Source organism: Bolinopsis microptera, chromosome 7 (assembly GCF_026151205.1).
Source record: "Bolinopsis microptera isolate Bmic1 chromosome 7, MBARI_Bmic_1.0, whole genome shotgun sequence".
Classification (NCBI taxonomy): Eukaryota; Metazoa; Ctenophora; class Tentaculata; order Lobata; family Bolinopsidae; genus Bolinopsis; species Bolinopsis microptera.
The window spans coordinates 15,767,149-15,785,330 of NC_087078.1; the positions used below are offsets into that span (position 1 = coordinate 15,767,149).

The 18,182-nt window shown below is 37.2% G+C and overlaps 3 protein-coding genes across 4 annotated transcripts in view; 2 read left to right on the forward strand and 1 right to left on the reverse strand.

Annotated features, from left to right (window-relative positions):
• Window positions 1-18,182, forward strand: part of LOC134818419 (kynurenine 3-monooxygenase-like) — a 927,626-nt gene that overhangs the window by 670,686 nt on the left and 238,758 nt on the right. The gene's annotated exons all lie outside the window — the stretch shown is intronic.
• The window catches only part of LOC134818415 (cysteine-rich motor neuron 1 protein-like), a 44,132-nt gene that overhangs the window by 24,347 nt on the left and 1,603 nt on the right, over window positions 1-18,182 (forward strand). For both annotated transcript variants that reach the window (XM_063827953.1, XM_063827955.1), the window contains 6 exons: window positions 6,245-6,328; window positions 10,154-10,246; window positions 10,555-10,762; window positions 10,926-11,059; window positions 14,697-14,829; window positions 17,999-18,122. In XM_063827953.1, coding sequence (XP_063684023.1) covers window positions 6,245-6,328; window positions 10,154-10,246; window positions 10,555-10,762; window positions 10,926-11,059; window positions 14,697-14,829; window positions 17,999-18,122 — 776 coding nt within the window. The remainder of the gene's footprint in view (window positions 1-6,244; window positions 6,329-10,153; window positions 10,247-10,554; window positions 10,763-10,925; window positions 11,060-14,696; window positions 14,830-17,998; window positions 18,123-18,182) is intronic.
• Window positions 11,335-13,162, reverse strand: LOC134818198 (uncharacterized). Its single transcript, XM_063827639.1, has one exon. It carries the CDS (start codon window positions 13,155-13,157, stop codon window positions 11,838-11,840), a length of 1,320 nt encoding a protein of 439 aa, XP_063683709.1. The 5' UTR covers window positions 13,158-13,162; the 3' UTR covers window positions 11,335-11,837.

Below are 18,182 nucleotides of genomic sequence, written 5' to 3' on the forward strand. Positions count from 1 at the left end.
AACGCGAAAAAATACTGAATTATAGCTGTTAAAAGCTTCGTCAGGATCTGGTCAGCGCATGATACAATATTAAACATCAAATAATCCCATCCATTTATCACTGCCTTAAAGAATCATATCATTAAAAAAGAAATTTATTAAATTGTCTAAACTAAGACCCATAAATTTGAAATCAGACTCGTTATTGTGTCGAGAATAAAGTAAAATTTGTCGGCACACTGCCCTTGCATTAAAATTAAAGCTGCTAACAAATGTGGACGAGCACGGCTTTGCTGTGTTAACCCCCCTACCCCAAGCTGTCATATAATTAGTAAACGAGTAATTTGTTGAAATTAATGCAAATAATTAATACAGATGCACACATACATGCGGAGTAAAAATTTCAAATTTCAAAACTTTTCTGTAAAATTGATATTTATCCACCCGGTTCCAATCTGGCAAACTGGAAATCAAATCAATATCCAATCGTTTCCGGTCCAGCAGCCAAATCCCTAAACCGTTACTCGGTTCCTAGTCGTTTGTGATTATCGTATCAAAATATGTGCTTGTTCAATATAGCGTACTCGACAATTTAGATCTATAAAACGGAGTACGAGTTACCGGGGACGCCACGACAGCAACTTTTATCTCTGGATAGTTTCCAATTGTGCTTACTAATGTCTAATACAATAGAGTCTGAGGGCAACTAAACACCAACTTGTAATGATAGATTGTTTCAATCAGCTCCCATTAAGATGACATTTACACATAATATATTAGTTGAACAGCTAAGTGGAGAACAAACGGACGAATACTAATAGACTTCAAGTTCTTAAACGATCATCGCTCGGTCACTTGAGATCGGAATTCCAAAAACTATTAGGAAAAATGTTAAATCCTCTGACATTTAGCAGGTGCGGGACCATGTTATTGCCAAATTAAATAGATACGTCATGGCTATTTAACTTACCACATTTTTAAATGATAGATATTATGAAAAAAGGAATAATTTAAAATTTCCGGAAAGATCCGGAAATTTCCTCTTTTAAACACCCGGTTCCGATCACTGACCCAATACCCAATACCACCGTACAGTACGCGGTTTCTTAGCAGTTGAAAAGACAGAAGAGCAAACCCTTGTCAGTTGGCCTATTTCTAAACGCATAATAATTGATAATAATTGATACCGTGGATAATATAACAGTGGTAATAAAGTGTAACCAAATTATCACAGTTTTGTGAAAATATTTCCCTTCCATACAGACTACAGGGCATTCTTATTATATCCTTATTATATCCTTCATTATGTTTATATTCCGCGCCAACGTTCTTATACAAAATACTTTGTATTATAATAATTAATAATATCATAGTTTTAAAGTTATGCAGGGATTGACAAAGTCTGCTGTAAAACGCTGCTGTGTCTTTACTTCCCTCTGTTATTGAAGATGTTATAGAGATGTAGAGATGTTATAATATCGGTGGTCAAATCGAAATTGATATCTCTTAAACCCCGATAAGATTATTATGGCATATTCAAAAGGTAAATAAACAAGTTTAGATAGCTTGCAAATTCTATCAATGATAGATTTTGTGTGATTAATTGTAGACTTTGGGCGATTAATCATAGATTAAGAACACTTTCAAAAAGTGATAAATGATAATCGAAACATGGGTTTCATCCAAACATGAGTTTTTTATAAACATAAAAACCTGTAGATCAGTGTCGTAACTTTGCCATGTGGCGCCCCCACATCCAGATAGGCGGCAGGTCGGCAGATAATCTGCGAGGAAATTTTGATGTTATGTGTTAGCTGAATCATAAACCTGGAACTGTACTCCTTCCATATCGTAACAAATCACCTGATATCACAAACTGAGATCTCTTTCGCAACCAGCAAGCTAGGGATGAGCAAACGTGCTAACAGTGTACACTCTACAGTAAACAGAGCCCTTCTGAAAAGATGACACAATAATCTGATGAATTGGTTCCGGTATCCGGACCAGTCGAGCAACACACTATGTTATCAATCAACATGATAACATGTAATCTAGAAATGTGAACATAATATGTAATCAGTGAGCAGTAATGTGAACATAATATGTAATCAGTGAGTAGTAATTCCCATTACTCATCTACTAGGTTATCTGGGGGGGGGGGGGGGGGGCGTGGCACTTCATCACCTCATTGATAAATAATATTACTCATTGATACTGCATAACTGCATACTGTACGTGAGCTGGCATTTGGCTTTTATTATTGATTAAATCATCGGAACGCTCCATCCACTTGAATGCTATCATTGGCTCTGCTCCAATGTTCATTTTGGCTATCTGACCATGAAGAAGACATTAGAAGACATGAAGACTCCAAATGTAGTGACATCTAGGATGGGCAAGATAACACGTCCTGACGTCCTGAGACATTATAAAGTTCTTATTTGGGTGGTGCTCATTTTAGCGGTGAACCTGAGGTGAAATAAGAATCTACAAATTATGACCTAAGAAACAGACTCACCATTCACTTATTATTTATCGGTCATTGTCATAACAATCGTCAACAAATCATCAGAGATCTAGTACTGCTGCAGACGACCCTTTGTGTTGACCGATAATAACCTCGTCTCTCACGGTCATATTCATGGTTTATAGAACGGTTTCTGTGGCAACGACCAATCACGTGACCCCACATGATAATTAATATGTCTAATTATGGCAATTTAAATTGTCATCTTGTCCCCTTGTGTATTCTCTACGAGACAGTAGAAGTAGGTGTGTAATTCCATGTTGAGGGAGAGTCTTGAGGAACAAGTGCTGGTTCTTAATTTCTTTTTCTAGGATAAGTGCAGACCTCGGAGTGAATTATCGGTCACTTTACCTGCATGTGGTGCAGATCATAGGTTAATTAATAAATAATCAGATTTTGTGGATTGCATTTGATTTAAGGACCTCGTTTAAATCAATCGGTGACATGACAATTTATGTTATCCCCGTCTTTAATACTTCTGAAAACTCTGGCGTTCGAGTCCAAACCATTTACAGCAATTCATATAAACCATATTATTAGATTATTACATTAACCATCACACCAAAGACAGAGTCTATCTGCCCTGCACATGAAATACTGTGATCTCCACAAGGATTCATTAAATCATCTCCACGTGAAAGTGCGAAACCTGCACTTTTTAATCACTTCATTAGGGAGATTTATTTAAAGATTTTGTGCAAATGTGTGTGATGTTTAAAAACCAGACTAAATTAAAATACCCTACTCAGGCAGTAGAGCTTCTGGAACTTTTAACATGCTGCGTTAAAGAATGCGCTGAAATATTTGGTCGGTCTTGTAGGGGTTGTGTGATTTGGTGTACAGCGTGCCTTTCAGCGAAAGGAGCGTGCCTTGCTGCTAAACATTCAAATTACTTCAGAAGCTCCCGAGACAGTGCATGCTTAGCACACTTAGCGAGGCCCTCAGAACGTCACCAAATTCCAAGACACAATATCCGGACAAATAGTCTGAATATTTGAAGATAATCTAAAAGGACGTTGAGTTTTAAACCTGCCGACGTTTTTAGGTATCTACCTAAAAGCTCCCGACACAGGGTACTTAGACTGTAGGAGTAGAGTAAATCGAGGTTGCGAGGAATTTTTGCTTCTTTTGAGGGGCCACGCCTCCCGAAAGTTGTTGATTTGAAAGTATTTGGCCGCACATCACTACAATCTTATCTCAAATTCTGCTGTTATTTTACGGTATAGATCTTCTCAGAATACTTAAGATCCCAAACCCTTTTAAATACTGTAACGATTTTAAATATCACCTGGTTTCACGCCCAAAATCTCTGAGACATATTTAACGTCAGTAATGAATAGAAGTCCTAAAGTATCATTATTTAGTCTTCCACTGTCTGCATATGAGTTTATAAGCGGTTCAAGGTTAAGCTGCATTCAGGTTTTCCGACACTAACTTTAAAACATAGGAGCGACTTATAGTTGTGTATGTAGACAAAGATAGATTGCGGAAAGTGTCTGCTGTTTTTACTGTTTAATACGTTAATGAGTTATATGTCATAATATTGACGGAATCGGGAGAGTCTTAATTAACATTTATCGACGGTGGTCAAATGCAACTTATACCTATTTTATTGTATTTATAACATTTAAAATCGTACATCATCTAACTGCCGACAATCTTCTGGGATTAAATCGCTAGAACTGAAATTTTATTTCCAGTTTTACTCCTTTGTTATGTCCATTTACCATGGCCCTTACATCGCACCTGATTTATTTATATCTACGCAAGGATAATGGCTTCGTCGTATTCAGTACTTTTCTATTGCCCTAGTCTATACTCTATCGCTTGAATATAGAAGAGAAAATTGGCATAAGTTAAAGCTGAATGAAGTTGATTGAGAGAATGAAATCATCTTGTTAATAACGACAAAGAATTTATCTTTTAACACTAGTATAGGTGTACTTTAGATTGTTAAAAAGTGGTTAAATGTGTCATAATGCATGACTGTTAAAATCTTGCGTCCATTCTCACAGAAAAATTATACTTAATGAAAATATATACGTTAGATTCAATTAATATGACAACACTGTCTCCGCTCCAGCGGTTCAAAAGAAGCGGAAACTTTAAAAATCCACCAAATTGTGTCCGCTAAATAAGTTACTGTTAAATAAGGGTGGTTGATCAAATCATACCTCAAGCTGAACCACAAAATCACAAAATGGGAGCAGTTCGAATTTTTCAAAATCATCTCAATTGTTCCATAATGATTTGACAAGAGCTGAATGACGTTAATAACCTTCACTTCACTGAAGTACATAGCTATTTTCCTCTATTAGCAAGCAACTTTCATCTATTATCGCCTCTCATTGTCCTCTTAAGTTCTTAAGTCACCCTTTGGCGTTTCTATAGCGAATTTGTGGTGTTTTATGGCAAGGATCACAAATGACCTGCTCAACTTCACACTTTTACACGGAATTTATTTCGGTCTCTGAAGAAGAGTAGTGTTGTAATTGGCCACCACAGAATTGTGAACGCACCACATACTGATATACTGTTAACCTGCTCTAGTGAAGGGTGTGTAGAACTGCAAGTCTTTATGGAGGATACTAGGAGTTGCAGAGATCATTACTACGAATGACTTGCTATTTTAGTAGTTTATTTTTATCGCTTTACCACAATGGATGCTTGAGTAGGACCATCCTCCCAATTTCAAGTTACCACTAAATGAATTATACGAGACATGAGGAATCAGAAACGCCATCTTAGGGACGTAAGGAGGATTAGGATTCCTTGGACTACATTAAATCAATTCCTTCTGTATTATAGAATCATCCAGTTCTTGAAATTGAGTTAGTAAATTGGCTTCTTCTCAATTTGTATCTGCCTACGTGGTCTTCAAAAGTTGTTGGACTGTGCTAAAAATATGTCACGGAAAAGTTTGCATAGAAATCAGAATGACCTGAATTTGTAGAGCCTAAAATAAAGGAGTGCACTACACAAACTAACTTTTCAACATGCCAATCAAGGTTTGCCACTAGTCTGTTCCGTCCTCCCTGACCTTACATACTATGCACGCCTACGTCTGTGCTCTATGTCTACTTTAATAATGTTATTCAAAGATCAAAGTTGTGCAGCTGCTACTTTTATGAAGTTCTCGAGCTTAAAATTCTGCGGAAAAATAAACCATACTTTGGATTAAAGGTGTATATATACGTACGTGCATGACTTTAACTAAGTTATTCTACTAAGTTATTCCTGCTAGAATGTTGAATGTTGAATTATAAACGGGTTTTTGAGGCTTCTAGACGATGCGATGATCGGTGCAAGTAGTCAACAGCTCCCCTAACTGTAATCACATACAACAGCTCCATAATATTCTGTCACATATTTTATGTGTACAAGAAATGTATTTGTATGTTTCTCATGTTTGTATATGCGCTGTGAAGGGAGGTGTTTTTATGATTTAAACGAGATGCATGACCCCGAAACGATGAAAATATCTGACATTTTTTTACTATTAATAACTTCCTAATAAAAACCCATATCTCATAAAATGCTAAAGTTCTTATGTTCATTGTTCATGAGTCGCTTTAGATGGCTTGAACTGAATCTTTGGATTTCTTTTTGGCTATAAAGCGATGTATAAATTTCTAGTTATTATTATTATTGTTATTTTCACGGCAAATTTGACTGCAAAAATGAGCATTTGTGTTGCGGTACCAAGAAATTTGACCATAAAAATGGCAATACTTTCAGATGGATGTGTGGACAGTAACGCAGCGCAGAGAAAGGAAGGAGAGACTTGGATTGATGACTGTAAAACTTGCACATGTTATAATGGTACGTCTAGGTAACATACTGGTAACATACTGGTAACATACTGGTAACCTGCTGGTAACATACTGGTAACCTGCTTGTAACATACTGGTAACATACTGGTAACCTGCTTGTAACATACTGGTAACATACTGGTAACATACTGGTAACATACTGGTAACCTGCTGGTAACATACTGGTAACATACTGGTAACCTGCTGGTAACATACTGGTAACATACTGGTAACATACTGGTAACATGCTGGTAACATGCTGGTAACATAATGGTAACATACTGGTAACATGCTGGTAACATGCTGGTAATATGACTGTAAAACTTGCACAATTGCACATGTTATAATGGTACGACTAGGTAATCATTCCACCTTCACACTTTCATTCTTACTTCCCTTATCAGCCCAAATAATTCCGATCCTATGTTCCGTTTGGTCTCGAGAAGAAATGGTTAGGGCTGGGAAAAGTCCATAAGAACGAAAGAGAACCTTCGGGCCCTCCAAAGTTTGGGCTATTTCATGTCCTGAAATTTGATTGGAACTTTGAAATCTAATTGATAAGCGCTCATAATATGTTTGATTTAAGTGCCCATATGTATGATGTAATCACCATGCATTGGAGCAAGAAATCCAATTATCCTGACTCGTCTGCTTACGAAGAATAACAAGAATTGCGCCCGTTGTTTCGTTTTGGCGGACGCTAGATTTCCGTTCACTATATTTATAAATATAAGCTCTAATCAGCTCACTGCATAATAATAATATACACATAGTACACTATACTACGAGTACGCATGCCACGTACAAATTGGGCTCATTACCTAATACTATACATTAATTAATACACTCACGCCGCGCATTTATTGACATGCTAGCTATATACATCATATCTCCGCAAGCAATACTCGCGCGCTGCACTGCGCGCTAGTTGTCATGGTAACTAACGAAAGGACGGACGACATATTTAAACCCACCTATCACGACAGGTGGCATGGGACCGCAGGCTAAGACGTTCGAGAAACTACTATGCAATAAACTTGCATATAAACAAAAACAGAATTACAACGATATTATTAATTATTATCGGTGTAAGTTATCTTTTTTAATTAGAAAAATGATTTTATTATGTATAAGAGGATCTAGAAAAACCTCAAATAGAACTGTAGAATTATCTAACATGGATGATTTAGAATTTAACTCTTTCGAATCGAAAGTTAATTAATTTTTTCAGTCCCATGGACTGGTTTTTATTTTTGACAATGATGATATTCATTATATATAACCTGTAATACTATTCTGTATATATCTAATTTCGTTTTCCAAAAAAAAAAACCTATCTCGTTCTCCAAAATCCACGTTTTTCTGCAAAAACGTCCATTCGTAACCTTTCACTATTGTCTTTTTACAAAAGAGTGTGAACGGAAAAAATTTGGCAAATATCCTGAATGATAATCCAGCGAAGAGCCGGAAAACAAAAGACTGATAAAACTTGTGTTCGGAAAACTTAGGTCCGAGAAGTAACTTTTCTGCGTTGGTATACGTAAATTATACATATCATGTTTTTCTCTTAATATTAAAACTAAAAATATTGTAATTTTGCTAACCATGGCTCATCCTGGAATGTTTTGTATAACCCGCTACTTCTCTATTGTTCTCCTCCGCCAAATTCTCACACTTTGCAGTTTTCAGAACCTTCTATGATTTACGTCTCCTCTCATTAAATAAAATTTCAACACCCGGCGACAATATCTAGTAGTAATCAATATGTTATGTTGAGCGACAACTTGGTGTTAGCATGTTTTATGTGACTTATTATTGTGACATTGTTAGGTAACTCAAAATAGTGGCGAAAGTGCCCTGTTTGCAGAAAATATTTATTTAACAATAATTTTCACATAAATTACCAACTTTTCCGTCGAATCAATTTGCATTGACAATTGCTTATCATCGGTACTACTACTATACTACTGATATAGCGACACGTACGGGCATTTAGTTTGACGTTGAATTACTACCATGGCTTCAGGATTTACATCAATCAAAATATGGGCATTTTCAATAAATCTTTCTGAACATCTCGAATCTCGATACAGTCCTAAAGACAGTCCACAGTACCTACTATAATTTTAACTTACCAGCATGTTTTTCACCACGCACAATTCTCCCTTGAAGTACATACTCAGATGTTTTTAAAACATTCAGTGCAGTCCACACCGCTGCATAACCCACGACACGACTGAGTCAGGGAGCCCGGACGGACAGCCTCCGAGACTGATCCCTACAAACACCTGGCTTTATGCAGAACACTACCCTATATACACTATATTATAATACATAATTATTACATAACAGTATTGTAATACATCTTTGTAAGACTTGAAGGAGTGCCCGGAGAGAGCAGCCATATAAGGTAATACTCAGGGGGATACGGTACCCAGACCAGGTAGTCCGTTACAGTGCTTCCAATGACTTGCTATACAACACGCAGTTTAAGGGTGGTAGTTACACTTGCCGGCTAGGATCGCGTGGAGGAGGAGTGGGGGATATATACTGAGGGAGATAGTTGTTGACAACGATGTATGATGTGCCCCGCCCTGATTAGCTGATTTCGGGAGGAGTTATCTGGAGAGAGAGAGGGGTAGCTAGTGGTCTGTGTGGGGTGATGAGGTAAATGTACTGTGAGGAGATACGGAAGTCTTCTTGGGTGTGGTTGAAAGATTTATATTTGTTGGAAAGATGTAGTTGTTGGAAAGGTTTAGTTTAGAACTTAAGCCTTAGGATGTAGTGACTGTACCAGGTACCTGATAAGCGGCATTTTGGTTGTATGTAGTAGAGATGAAACAAATTTGCATATCCGATTCAAACATGGTATGAACCTGCAGAAAAAAGTTTATCTTTTCACTTGTGAAGTAAGCTAGAGTACGCTGCCGATTTGCTATTTGGTGACCAGATCGCTTTTTTGGATGATGACGGAAATATTATCACACGTCATCAAAAATTTATAAATTAAAATACTAGGTCCAAAATCCCAGTAAAAAAAACTAGACCGGATATTAAAATTGATGATAATTTAATAAATTATAAGATTACTTTGAGACAAAAGAGAAGCTTTTATCTAATCATTTATGTTACAATACCTTGAAAAAGCAGCGTAAATGTTTAAAAAATGGAAATTCATGTTGTAAATGTTGGTTTAAAACTAAATGTAGTAAAACCCCGATTTACCGTACCCGGATTTATCTTATACGTCTTCCTTTTCCCTCCAAAATTTTGGAAAATTTCTTCATTTTTAATTCGATGACACCTACTACTTTGAAATACAGCTAATAAACACAAAACGTGGGTGATCCCTAATGTCAAGCAATCTTGTACCTACAATATTTTAAAACTTGAGCTCGTTTTCAGTCTAATAGCCACAAATTTAATAATCTCATTCTATTTGAGCTGCTGAGTACTGTGTTAAATGAGTAGCTTTGGAAAGTTTTAAAATTAGTCTGGATTTCCTTCAGTTACTCTAGTTATTTTTATGCTACTAATTATTTTGTAGCCCGGATATATTTTAACATTTAAGTGTCAACTATGTAAAAATCAGCTGAGCGTTATTAAAATTCAGTGAATAAATTTCTTGTTTCACATGGTGGCATAATAAAGTGAGACCGCTTAGGATGGAATTCCTGGCGTATCAAAATTTCTTAAGACCTATGGGCTTTGGCGTACGTTTGATGGCATGGAATTCACGATGCTAAACACGAATAATTTTCTTCATGTCAAATAGCTTGACAAAATTCTTTAGCATATTCATAATGTCATACTAAAATGACCAATATTTATTTAGGCACATCAGAGTGTAAAGCCCACATTTGTCCGCCCCTACAATGCAAAGAAGCAGTGGTCGTTCCTGGGAAATGCTGCCCTATCTGTCCCACAGGTATCCGTTTGCGAATGACATCATCTCATCTTATCAGTTACCATTTTATTTGATGAATTATTAAGCACTGATTTCAACATGTCAAGTGAGTATCACGAGAAATGCCCGAAAACACGACGAGCTGGAACGCGCATTATCATTCTGAACAACCAAAAAGTTCAACAGCGGTTGCAAATATGAGCCGCGCACGCTCCATTTAGCTCGCCACATGTCGAGCTGTTTCCCGAAACTTCTTGGTCTTAAATTTCATCGTAATGACCTATACTTAGAAACTGTACAATGTACATTAATACAAATTACCTTTGCAGTCATGCAAAACGTTGTTACTGAGGCGGAACAGAAATACGTGATAGTTATTGTCGCGAAACAAGACCTCCACACAATGATGGAGCGACAGAACAGCTTTCTGAAGCATCTTCAGAATGGCAACGAGTTTACCTTCACCCTCAAGCTGCTATTTTCTTCAGACATAAGACTACTCCGAGCAAAGTCTTCATCTAGCAGTAAATTTGCGGGGTAATTTATTCATACTAGCTATCTCATTTTTACCTGAGACAGCAAAAAAAAGGGGTGATCAGATTTTTGTCTCACGTCTTGGTTTCTAGTAGATTTATCCATCCAACTTCTCTGAGATTTAGAGTATTTTAATTTATAGCATTACAATTCATCTCAACTTCAGGTGTGTAGCCCTGGTGAATGCAGTGTTAAAAAACGAAAAAGGCTTTGTCCTAGCGAATAAGGTAGTGTCGCAACTGGACCACAAGGAGCTAATGATGGTAGAGCCTGACGTTATTGATATCCTAACATACTCTGGTGAGTCACAGACTCAGCTTCTTACATTGCAATTTGTTCGATTTGTTTCAGTATTTCAATAACTAAAATATCGAATATAAGTTATTGATTGCATGTTATTAGCATTGTCTGCCTTTGAATTTGCTTATTATATTTGCGGGCGTTACAGGTTACTAGATATTATATAAAATAGTGTGGGAAGGTGTTTGTTGAGTTAGGTCCCGGACTCGAGTAAAACAATTTATTTTTATCAGTAATTCAAAAAAGTAATAATAACTGCATTGTAGAACAATTAACCGTACACAATTAGATAAAATATATATTTCATGGTTTCTTACAAAACAAACGATAAATAAATGCCATGTTAACTACTGATTGAAAATTAAGATAATCAACACTTACGTAATGGTAATATAACGATTAAAATACTCTATATAATACAGAGTATATAATATAATATGTACTATTCTAAGCTGAGGCGATCATTCCTTCTTCGTCAATATAAAATATAAGATCTTCTGTCCCTAACATCTGACGATACATTCTCATAACGTAACAACTCTGCTCCATAACGGTACAAACATAAAACTGCGAATGCAATTATAAAAATAAGTTTTACAATAGTAAAACGTTTTATAGTCTAACTGAATTTTATTCTTATTTTTATAACTGAACGTGCATTATCTGAACATTATCCTAACACAATCACCAAATAGGAAAAAATCTCTGGTATCTCGTAAAATTGATATCTTGAATAACATCATATTCATTCTGCGTCAATCTAAAAAGTTGATCAAATTCAAACACCCTCATACTTTTCAGGATTTTTAGTCTTATACGTTTCATAAGTTTTATGAACTGCCGCAATCGTTTCATAATAATCAGTAGAAATACTGTTTACGGAGTATAGTTCTAAGGAACTAACATCGTTGTATGGACTTGTGCAATCTCCCCTAGCGCCCATCTTTACTATCATCAACTCCCCTGATTCGCTCATTATTGAAGTTTGGGCAATTTCTGCGGTCGGCAAGGCTATGCCCTGACTGACGCAATAAACTTCGAGCTCCTCGATATAAGCTCGGAATGATATGAAATAAAGCCAGGCCCAATCAAACACATTGTCCTTACCAACCACCCAAATCTCACGGTCCTTAGTTGGGTTTATTGGCACAATCACTGCAGCAGATTTATGTTTGAATCCCAATCCCAGTGCAATATGAAGATCTACGATATCCTGAAGATAATTCCCTCCTGTGTCAGCTTTATATCTTTTCCCTGCGTCGTCTATTTCCCCAAACTTTCCTGGATAAAATCCAGATCCTACGAACATCTGAATGTGAGGATGAACCTGACTTGCTCCAGCTTTCCCCAAAACATCCCAAACCAAAACAGGGTGAGTCTTCTCCGGGTGCCTCTCGTGGATGTTCCCAAACCAAGTTAAAGCGGAGTATGTCAGCATTGTTTCGAACGTCTGAGCATCAACATCCATGAAATTATGAATGTCTGCTGGGATGACCATTCCCGTGTAGTCGTAGAACCTGAACGCGTTTTCTGCCGTGAAAATGTGAGATTTCTCCCAATAAACCCTTCCAAAAGTATCCTCTAGGGTTTGCTTATCGTTACAAAAGTTACATCCAGGCTTGCTGTCCGCGATAATCTTTTCCACGGCGAGCTTTTCCTCGCCGCCATTTGAGGGTTTGGGTCGCAACGCTCTGAGTGGGTTCACAGTGGACGTCTGCGAGGTATACCTATCAGAAACAATCATAACTCTGGGATGTTCGAACTTTGCGTACAGATCAACATCTCCGCCGAACCACTTGTCCCTCACCAACTCTACCATGCTCTTTGGAACCCTAACTTCAGCTCCGCTGATCTCCACCCTGTAAATCCTGTCCATTAGCCCCCTGAGAGCTTCATAACATTTGGGTCTCTTCACCCCTGAATTTGAAGTGTTGAGAATATCTAGAAGGTTCTCGATATTGTCTGGTCGGATACAGGAGGAAGGGAGTTTGAGACGGGTGGGGTACGCAGTGTAGTGCTGGTGAAGGAGGAAGAGGACAAACAGGGCTCCACAAGTCAGTCCGATAATAACCGGTTTCTTTAGGGTTACCGACATCATGTTGTGGTCCTTGGGATTGGGATTTAGAATTGAGCTCACAAGTTACAAGCTCTGAGAATAATGATTACAATATTTTGACGTTATAGAGATATTATCAAAATGGATTAGATTACAGAAGTACATATCTGGTGTCAAAAATGGTCGTCAAAAGAGAAAATTATGTATTACTCTATTACTGCAATCGATTTTATTGCTGCTAAGACAAACTAAGATAAAGTAAGTTCAAGAAATAAGAGGCTGTCACTATCTCAGCCATGACATGTACAAACATAATGTATAGTCCTTCCAAGTATGAACTAGCACTGAGCATTACTAAACTCCTATACAAATTTAACGTGAACCAGTTAATTTCCGGCGTCGGGTTCTATGGGCTAATACACGAACAATTATAGAACTTTTAGTAACCATTTCGTTATAGAATAATTAACAATTTGTGTGGAGCAAGAGTGTTCCGTGTTTCGAAGTTGTACAGTATTACCGTACAGCAGGGCCCCAGCAAAGCGAAGACAAAGACAATCAGCAGCTAAAGGAAATGTGTATATGTTATGACTTATGTAACGCAATCTATTTAAAGAAATAGTTTATGTAAGTTCAATAGTAAATTATTCCTTATTTAAGTTTTAAAATTATAGAGCTATCATCAAAATTCAAAGGGGCCATCTATTTGGCAAATAGGGAGGGGGTGGTTTTGGGATTTCGGACAAATCCGGACAGGATTTGTCCGAATTTCATGTGTTATACTGAACAATCGTGTAACACTCCGTTATATACGCGCTGTTCAACAATCCAACCTGAGAGTCCAACTACCTAATATAACCATAATTATAAGGCTGAAATTTGGCGAATTGTTCTGCTAGGCAAGTGCAGAATCGCACTAATTGCAAAATTAACTCACTTGTATGTTGCCTCTGGCCATGAAATGTACAAACATAATGCATAGGCCTTCCAACTATATATTAGCACACAATAACCATAATATAGAATAATTACCAATGTGCGTGGAGTTAAACTGGTAATGGTTGGGGTTTCAAAGTTATATTGTAATTATACAGTAGTCTCACACTCACAGCTAGTGAGCAGCTAAAGGAAATATATTATGCTATGTAACGTTATCTATTTAAAGAAATAGTTTGTGTAAGGTCAATAGAATTCATAAATTAGTCCTCATATAAATTACAAAGGGTTGAGGGGTTGCCGACGGATGATCAAATGATGTCACGTTTGAAGTTGCTAGCGACGATAAAGTTTTTACTGTTTAGCGACGTGGCTTATTTTCTACAAAATTGAGTGACGGAAATAAAGAAACTTCTAGAAACTCATCCTCATAGAAATGTATCCTAATATGCAAAAAAACAAATGTACACTATCTAATGAGTTTTTGCTGCTCAACATTAAATTTGAGACTCCTTCCTTTCTCAATTCTTATGGGTCACCCAACGAAACACTGTAACACTCCCATCAACTCCCTACAATAAAAAACATACTGTTATTCTCGAACTATTTACTACGTACCCCTTATAAACCTAACTCTATTTTCAGAGTACCTAGACTTATCAGCCGTAACAGCCGCTACAACAGCGGAAACCTCCAGAGTTAGTGTTGGTGCAATAGTCGGAGCTGCCATCGCCTCCCTTATCATAGCAGTCCTTCTCGTGCTGTATGGCACTCGCAGGTTGGTGGAAAGGTCCCTTTTAATTCATTACTATTCATTAGTCACTATTCATTAGTCACACTTCACACTTCACAGGTTCTCCAAATCATGTGCAGTGGAGATACAACAATCTAACAATCTAAATAAAGTGCTGGAAATTTAAAATCCATTTCAAATTTGCCAGAACGACGGACGATACGACATTGCAGATAAGAATAAATTGTATGATAATACGATGGAAATCGTATGACTATTCCCCTTATAAACAGGAAAAATGGATGTAGCGATCATCGACACACTGAACATATGAATAAACTTGACCTTCTTACAAAATAAAACCTGGGGAATATTGCACTAAAGTATCCGTCAAAAGTCAAATTATCCTAAAATTGCAAGGAGAAATGTGAGCTCATACACAAAGACAAACCACTGTATAGGATACTGCGCTGACATGTGTTCATATATACGGCATTTCCGTGATCAAAATTACCTCTAACTTTATACATGATATGTAATATGTTTGGAGTATCTCCAAAAGAATGAATAAATTATAGCTATATAATATATTAATATTATAATAACATACATAAATAATTCACAAGATTCCTAGAAGAGGCTTGCTTATAAACAAAAAAACGGACAGCCAAAATTCGAATACAACCTCTTGCAAATTAAAACAGCAGCTAAAACGTTCACATATTACGTAAGCCAGCCTAGGGGGATACGGTTTGAAAAGGCTAATTATTTAAACATGATAGGCTAGTATACAATAACCTATGGAGGGGAAAGGGGCGGACTTAAATAGAGCAAAATCTGTGTATCTGTCTGAACGAGAAATTTGAAATGTGAAGGATCTCTATAATTGGAATTTGAAAGGACAATGCCTGCATACCTCATGACTCATGAGGTACAACTACAGCACCGGAATTTACCCACCTTCTGCCATTTGAATTCTTTTTTTTTTTCATTGTTACGACCAGTTTCCACACGGTTCCATGTTACACCCTGCCTCCCCATTACAGTTGGGGTGAAGGTGAAGATACGGTTAGGTTTAAAATAAAGGAATCACATGCCAAGAGTTAAACATAGGGGTGTGAAATGTTGTGAATCCCAATCCAATGTTAACAATATGGAGGATAAACTGCAGCTGATGTAAGGACAATAACTGAATCTTTACAATATTGAGGATACAACATAGAATAAGATGTCTAGAAAGCAAAGGCCGTTTGCATGAAATGAACTGCGTACAACTGACGACTATTATAACAACTCTATGCGGCAACACAGAAGAAAACTAATCCATAATCACCGATTCGTATTTATACATTGGTCACTAATTACTTATTAGTAATCAGTGACCATGATATTTACATAATGTAAGAGTTCTACACAACCTGAACAAAGGCGACAACTATATTGTTAAGTGAGGAACATCCACACAAAAAGTGAGAGCTAAATGAGAGCTGTATGAGTGTGATTATATATACTATCCTGTGTGATGAATGATAATGTCCTAAGTGTTCGAGCTGGACGATGTACTCGGTACTACTATACTGAGTATACACTATACATTGCATAATTCACAAGTGCAGCGTGATCACGTGAAGGAGTGACTGAGAGAATTTAAAGTCAGGAAAGAGATTAAATCTAAATATTCACGCTCAAGCCCGGAAGAGAGCCATCTCCGTGTTATACACAAGAGCAATGATTAAAAGTACACGTTGACAATGACATGTAACTAGCTGCCCTCTTACTTTCCATACCGGGCATGTTGCCATACTATCTGCAGGAGAGAGAGCTCCTTTGTAATGACCAGAGAAATGAATGAATGCTCTCTTAAATTGCAATCACCTAATTGCAGGGGAGAATGTCTTCAAAACGAAACTTTAAATCAGTAATACTAATAACTAAAGTAATGTTTAATGAAGTAAGGTGATATTGGGAGAGAATAAAGAACGGCGAACAAAAGACAAATTATATCTGGTACAAATCCCAGCGTTAGATGTAGAACAATGACGAAAGTTGCATTTTTATGGCTAGTGGAGAGAAGCGGTGGCAGCTGGCGATGTTAATTCACTGCACACTGGTTGCTTAGCAAAACATGTTGCGTACTAAGTGAAACGAACTAGGTTTAATATGGCATAATGTGCAGGGTCGACATTACGTAGGTTTCTGTAATCTGATACATGATATTAAACAAGTCCTGCTAGCAACCTAGCCTATAATCTTATGAGGTTTTCACGAGTATTTAGTTACATAACTTAGATACTGGCATTATGACAAGTTATACCCTGCAGAGAGTAACGAAAGGAATACGGCACAGCTTACATTTACTTCATCTCGTGCATTCCATACGTGCTGGTTTCTTGGCAACGGAACAATTCAAAGCAAATAAATAATCCATGATTCATAATGAATTTGCGATTAACTAATACCGAAAATTTCTGTAATAAGATTACGAAGAAGAATGTACATCGCACATCAGCGTTCATTTTATTAGTAATTCAATATGGGTAATAACTTGATGAAGATAATATTAATGGCGAACATGCTAAATCACTCGATAGCACTGGCCGGAACATCGAGAATTTTATAAAACTAAAATAATCGATTTATTTGTAACCAATCACAATTGATATATTTGTGACCGCTGATTCCGAATCACCCCCCATGACATAGGGTTAAAATGATTCCCTGACGAGTTAACGGCAACAAACTATTTTGACATTGACGGATGTTACTGAATGCCTAAATTTCTTCGAAGTAACGCGCGCCGCTTTCTTATCGAAATGGCACGTGCTACGAAGTAGCGCGCGCCGGGCCAGACCATTACCAATGGTCAATTTTGACAATGACAACATGACAGCCATTAGCAATATAACTACAAGGAAGTACGTCAAATTTCTCGTTAGGGTTTCAGCATATGCTTGAGTTATAGGGTTATGGTATTGGTAAGGGTTGGGCCCAGAGTAGAGGGTTTGCCGGTTTGCGGGTTTGTGCAATGTGTTTTGAATTTTCTGTCAGAGCCATCTAGAGAATGTGTTAAACTTAATCACATGATAGTCCAGTGTAGACTGTAGAGTGATTTATCATCATTCAGAATTTGTATCTAAAAGTAAAACAAACAATTATCAAGATTTTAGGTACAACGTTTACAATTACAGTTATTTCTCTAACAAATCTGGTCCAGGTACATGATCCTGTCACACAGACGGAAGTTCAAACACTCCGCCAGTATGGGCGCCAGTGCAGATCAGCTGATCCACACTGTCGACGCAAGTCGACTGACCATCAACTTCAGTCGTACTCGACCAGTAAGTGCTTCTACTTATCCAGCCTTTCGTTTACGTGGGGATAATATTCTACTTTCAGTT

Excerpts from the sequence above, each read along its gene's own strand:
- LOC134818198 (XM_063827639.1), bottom strand. The coding sequence starts at position 13,157 with ATGATGTCGGTAACCCTAAAGAAACCGGTTATTATCGGACTGACTTGT.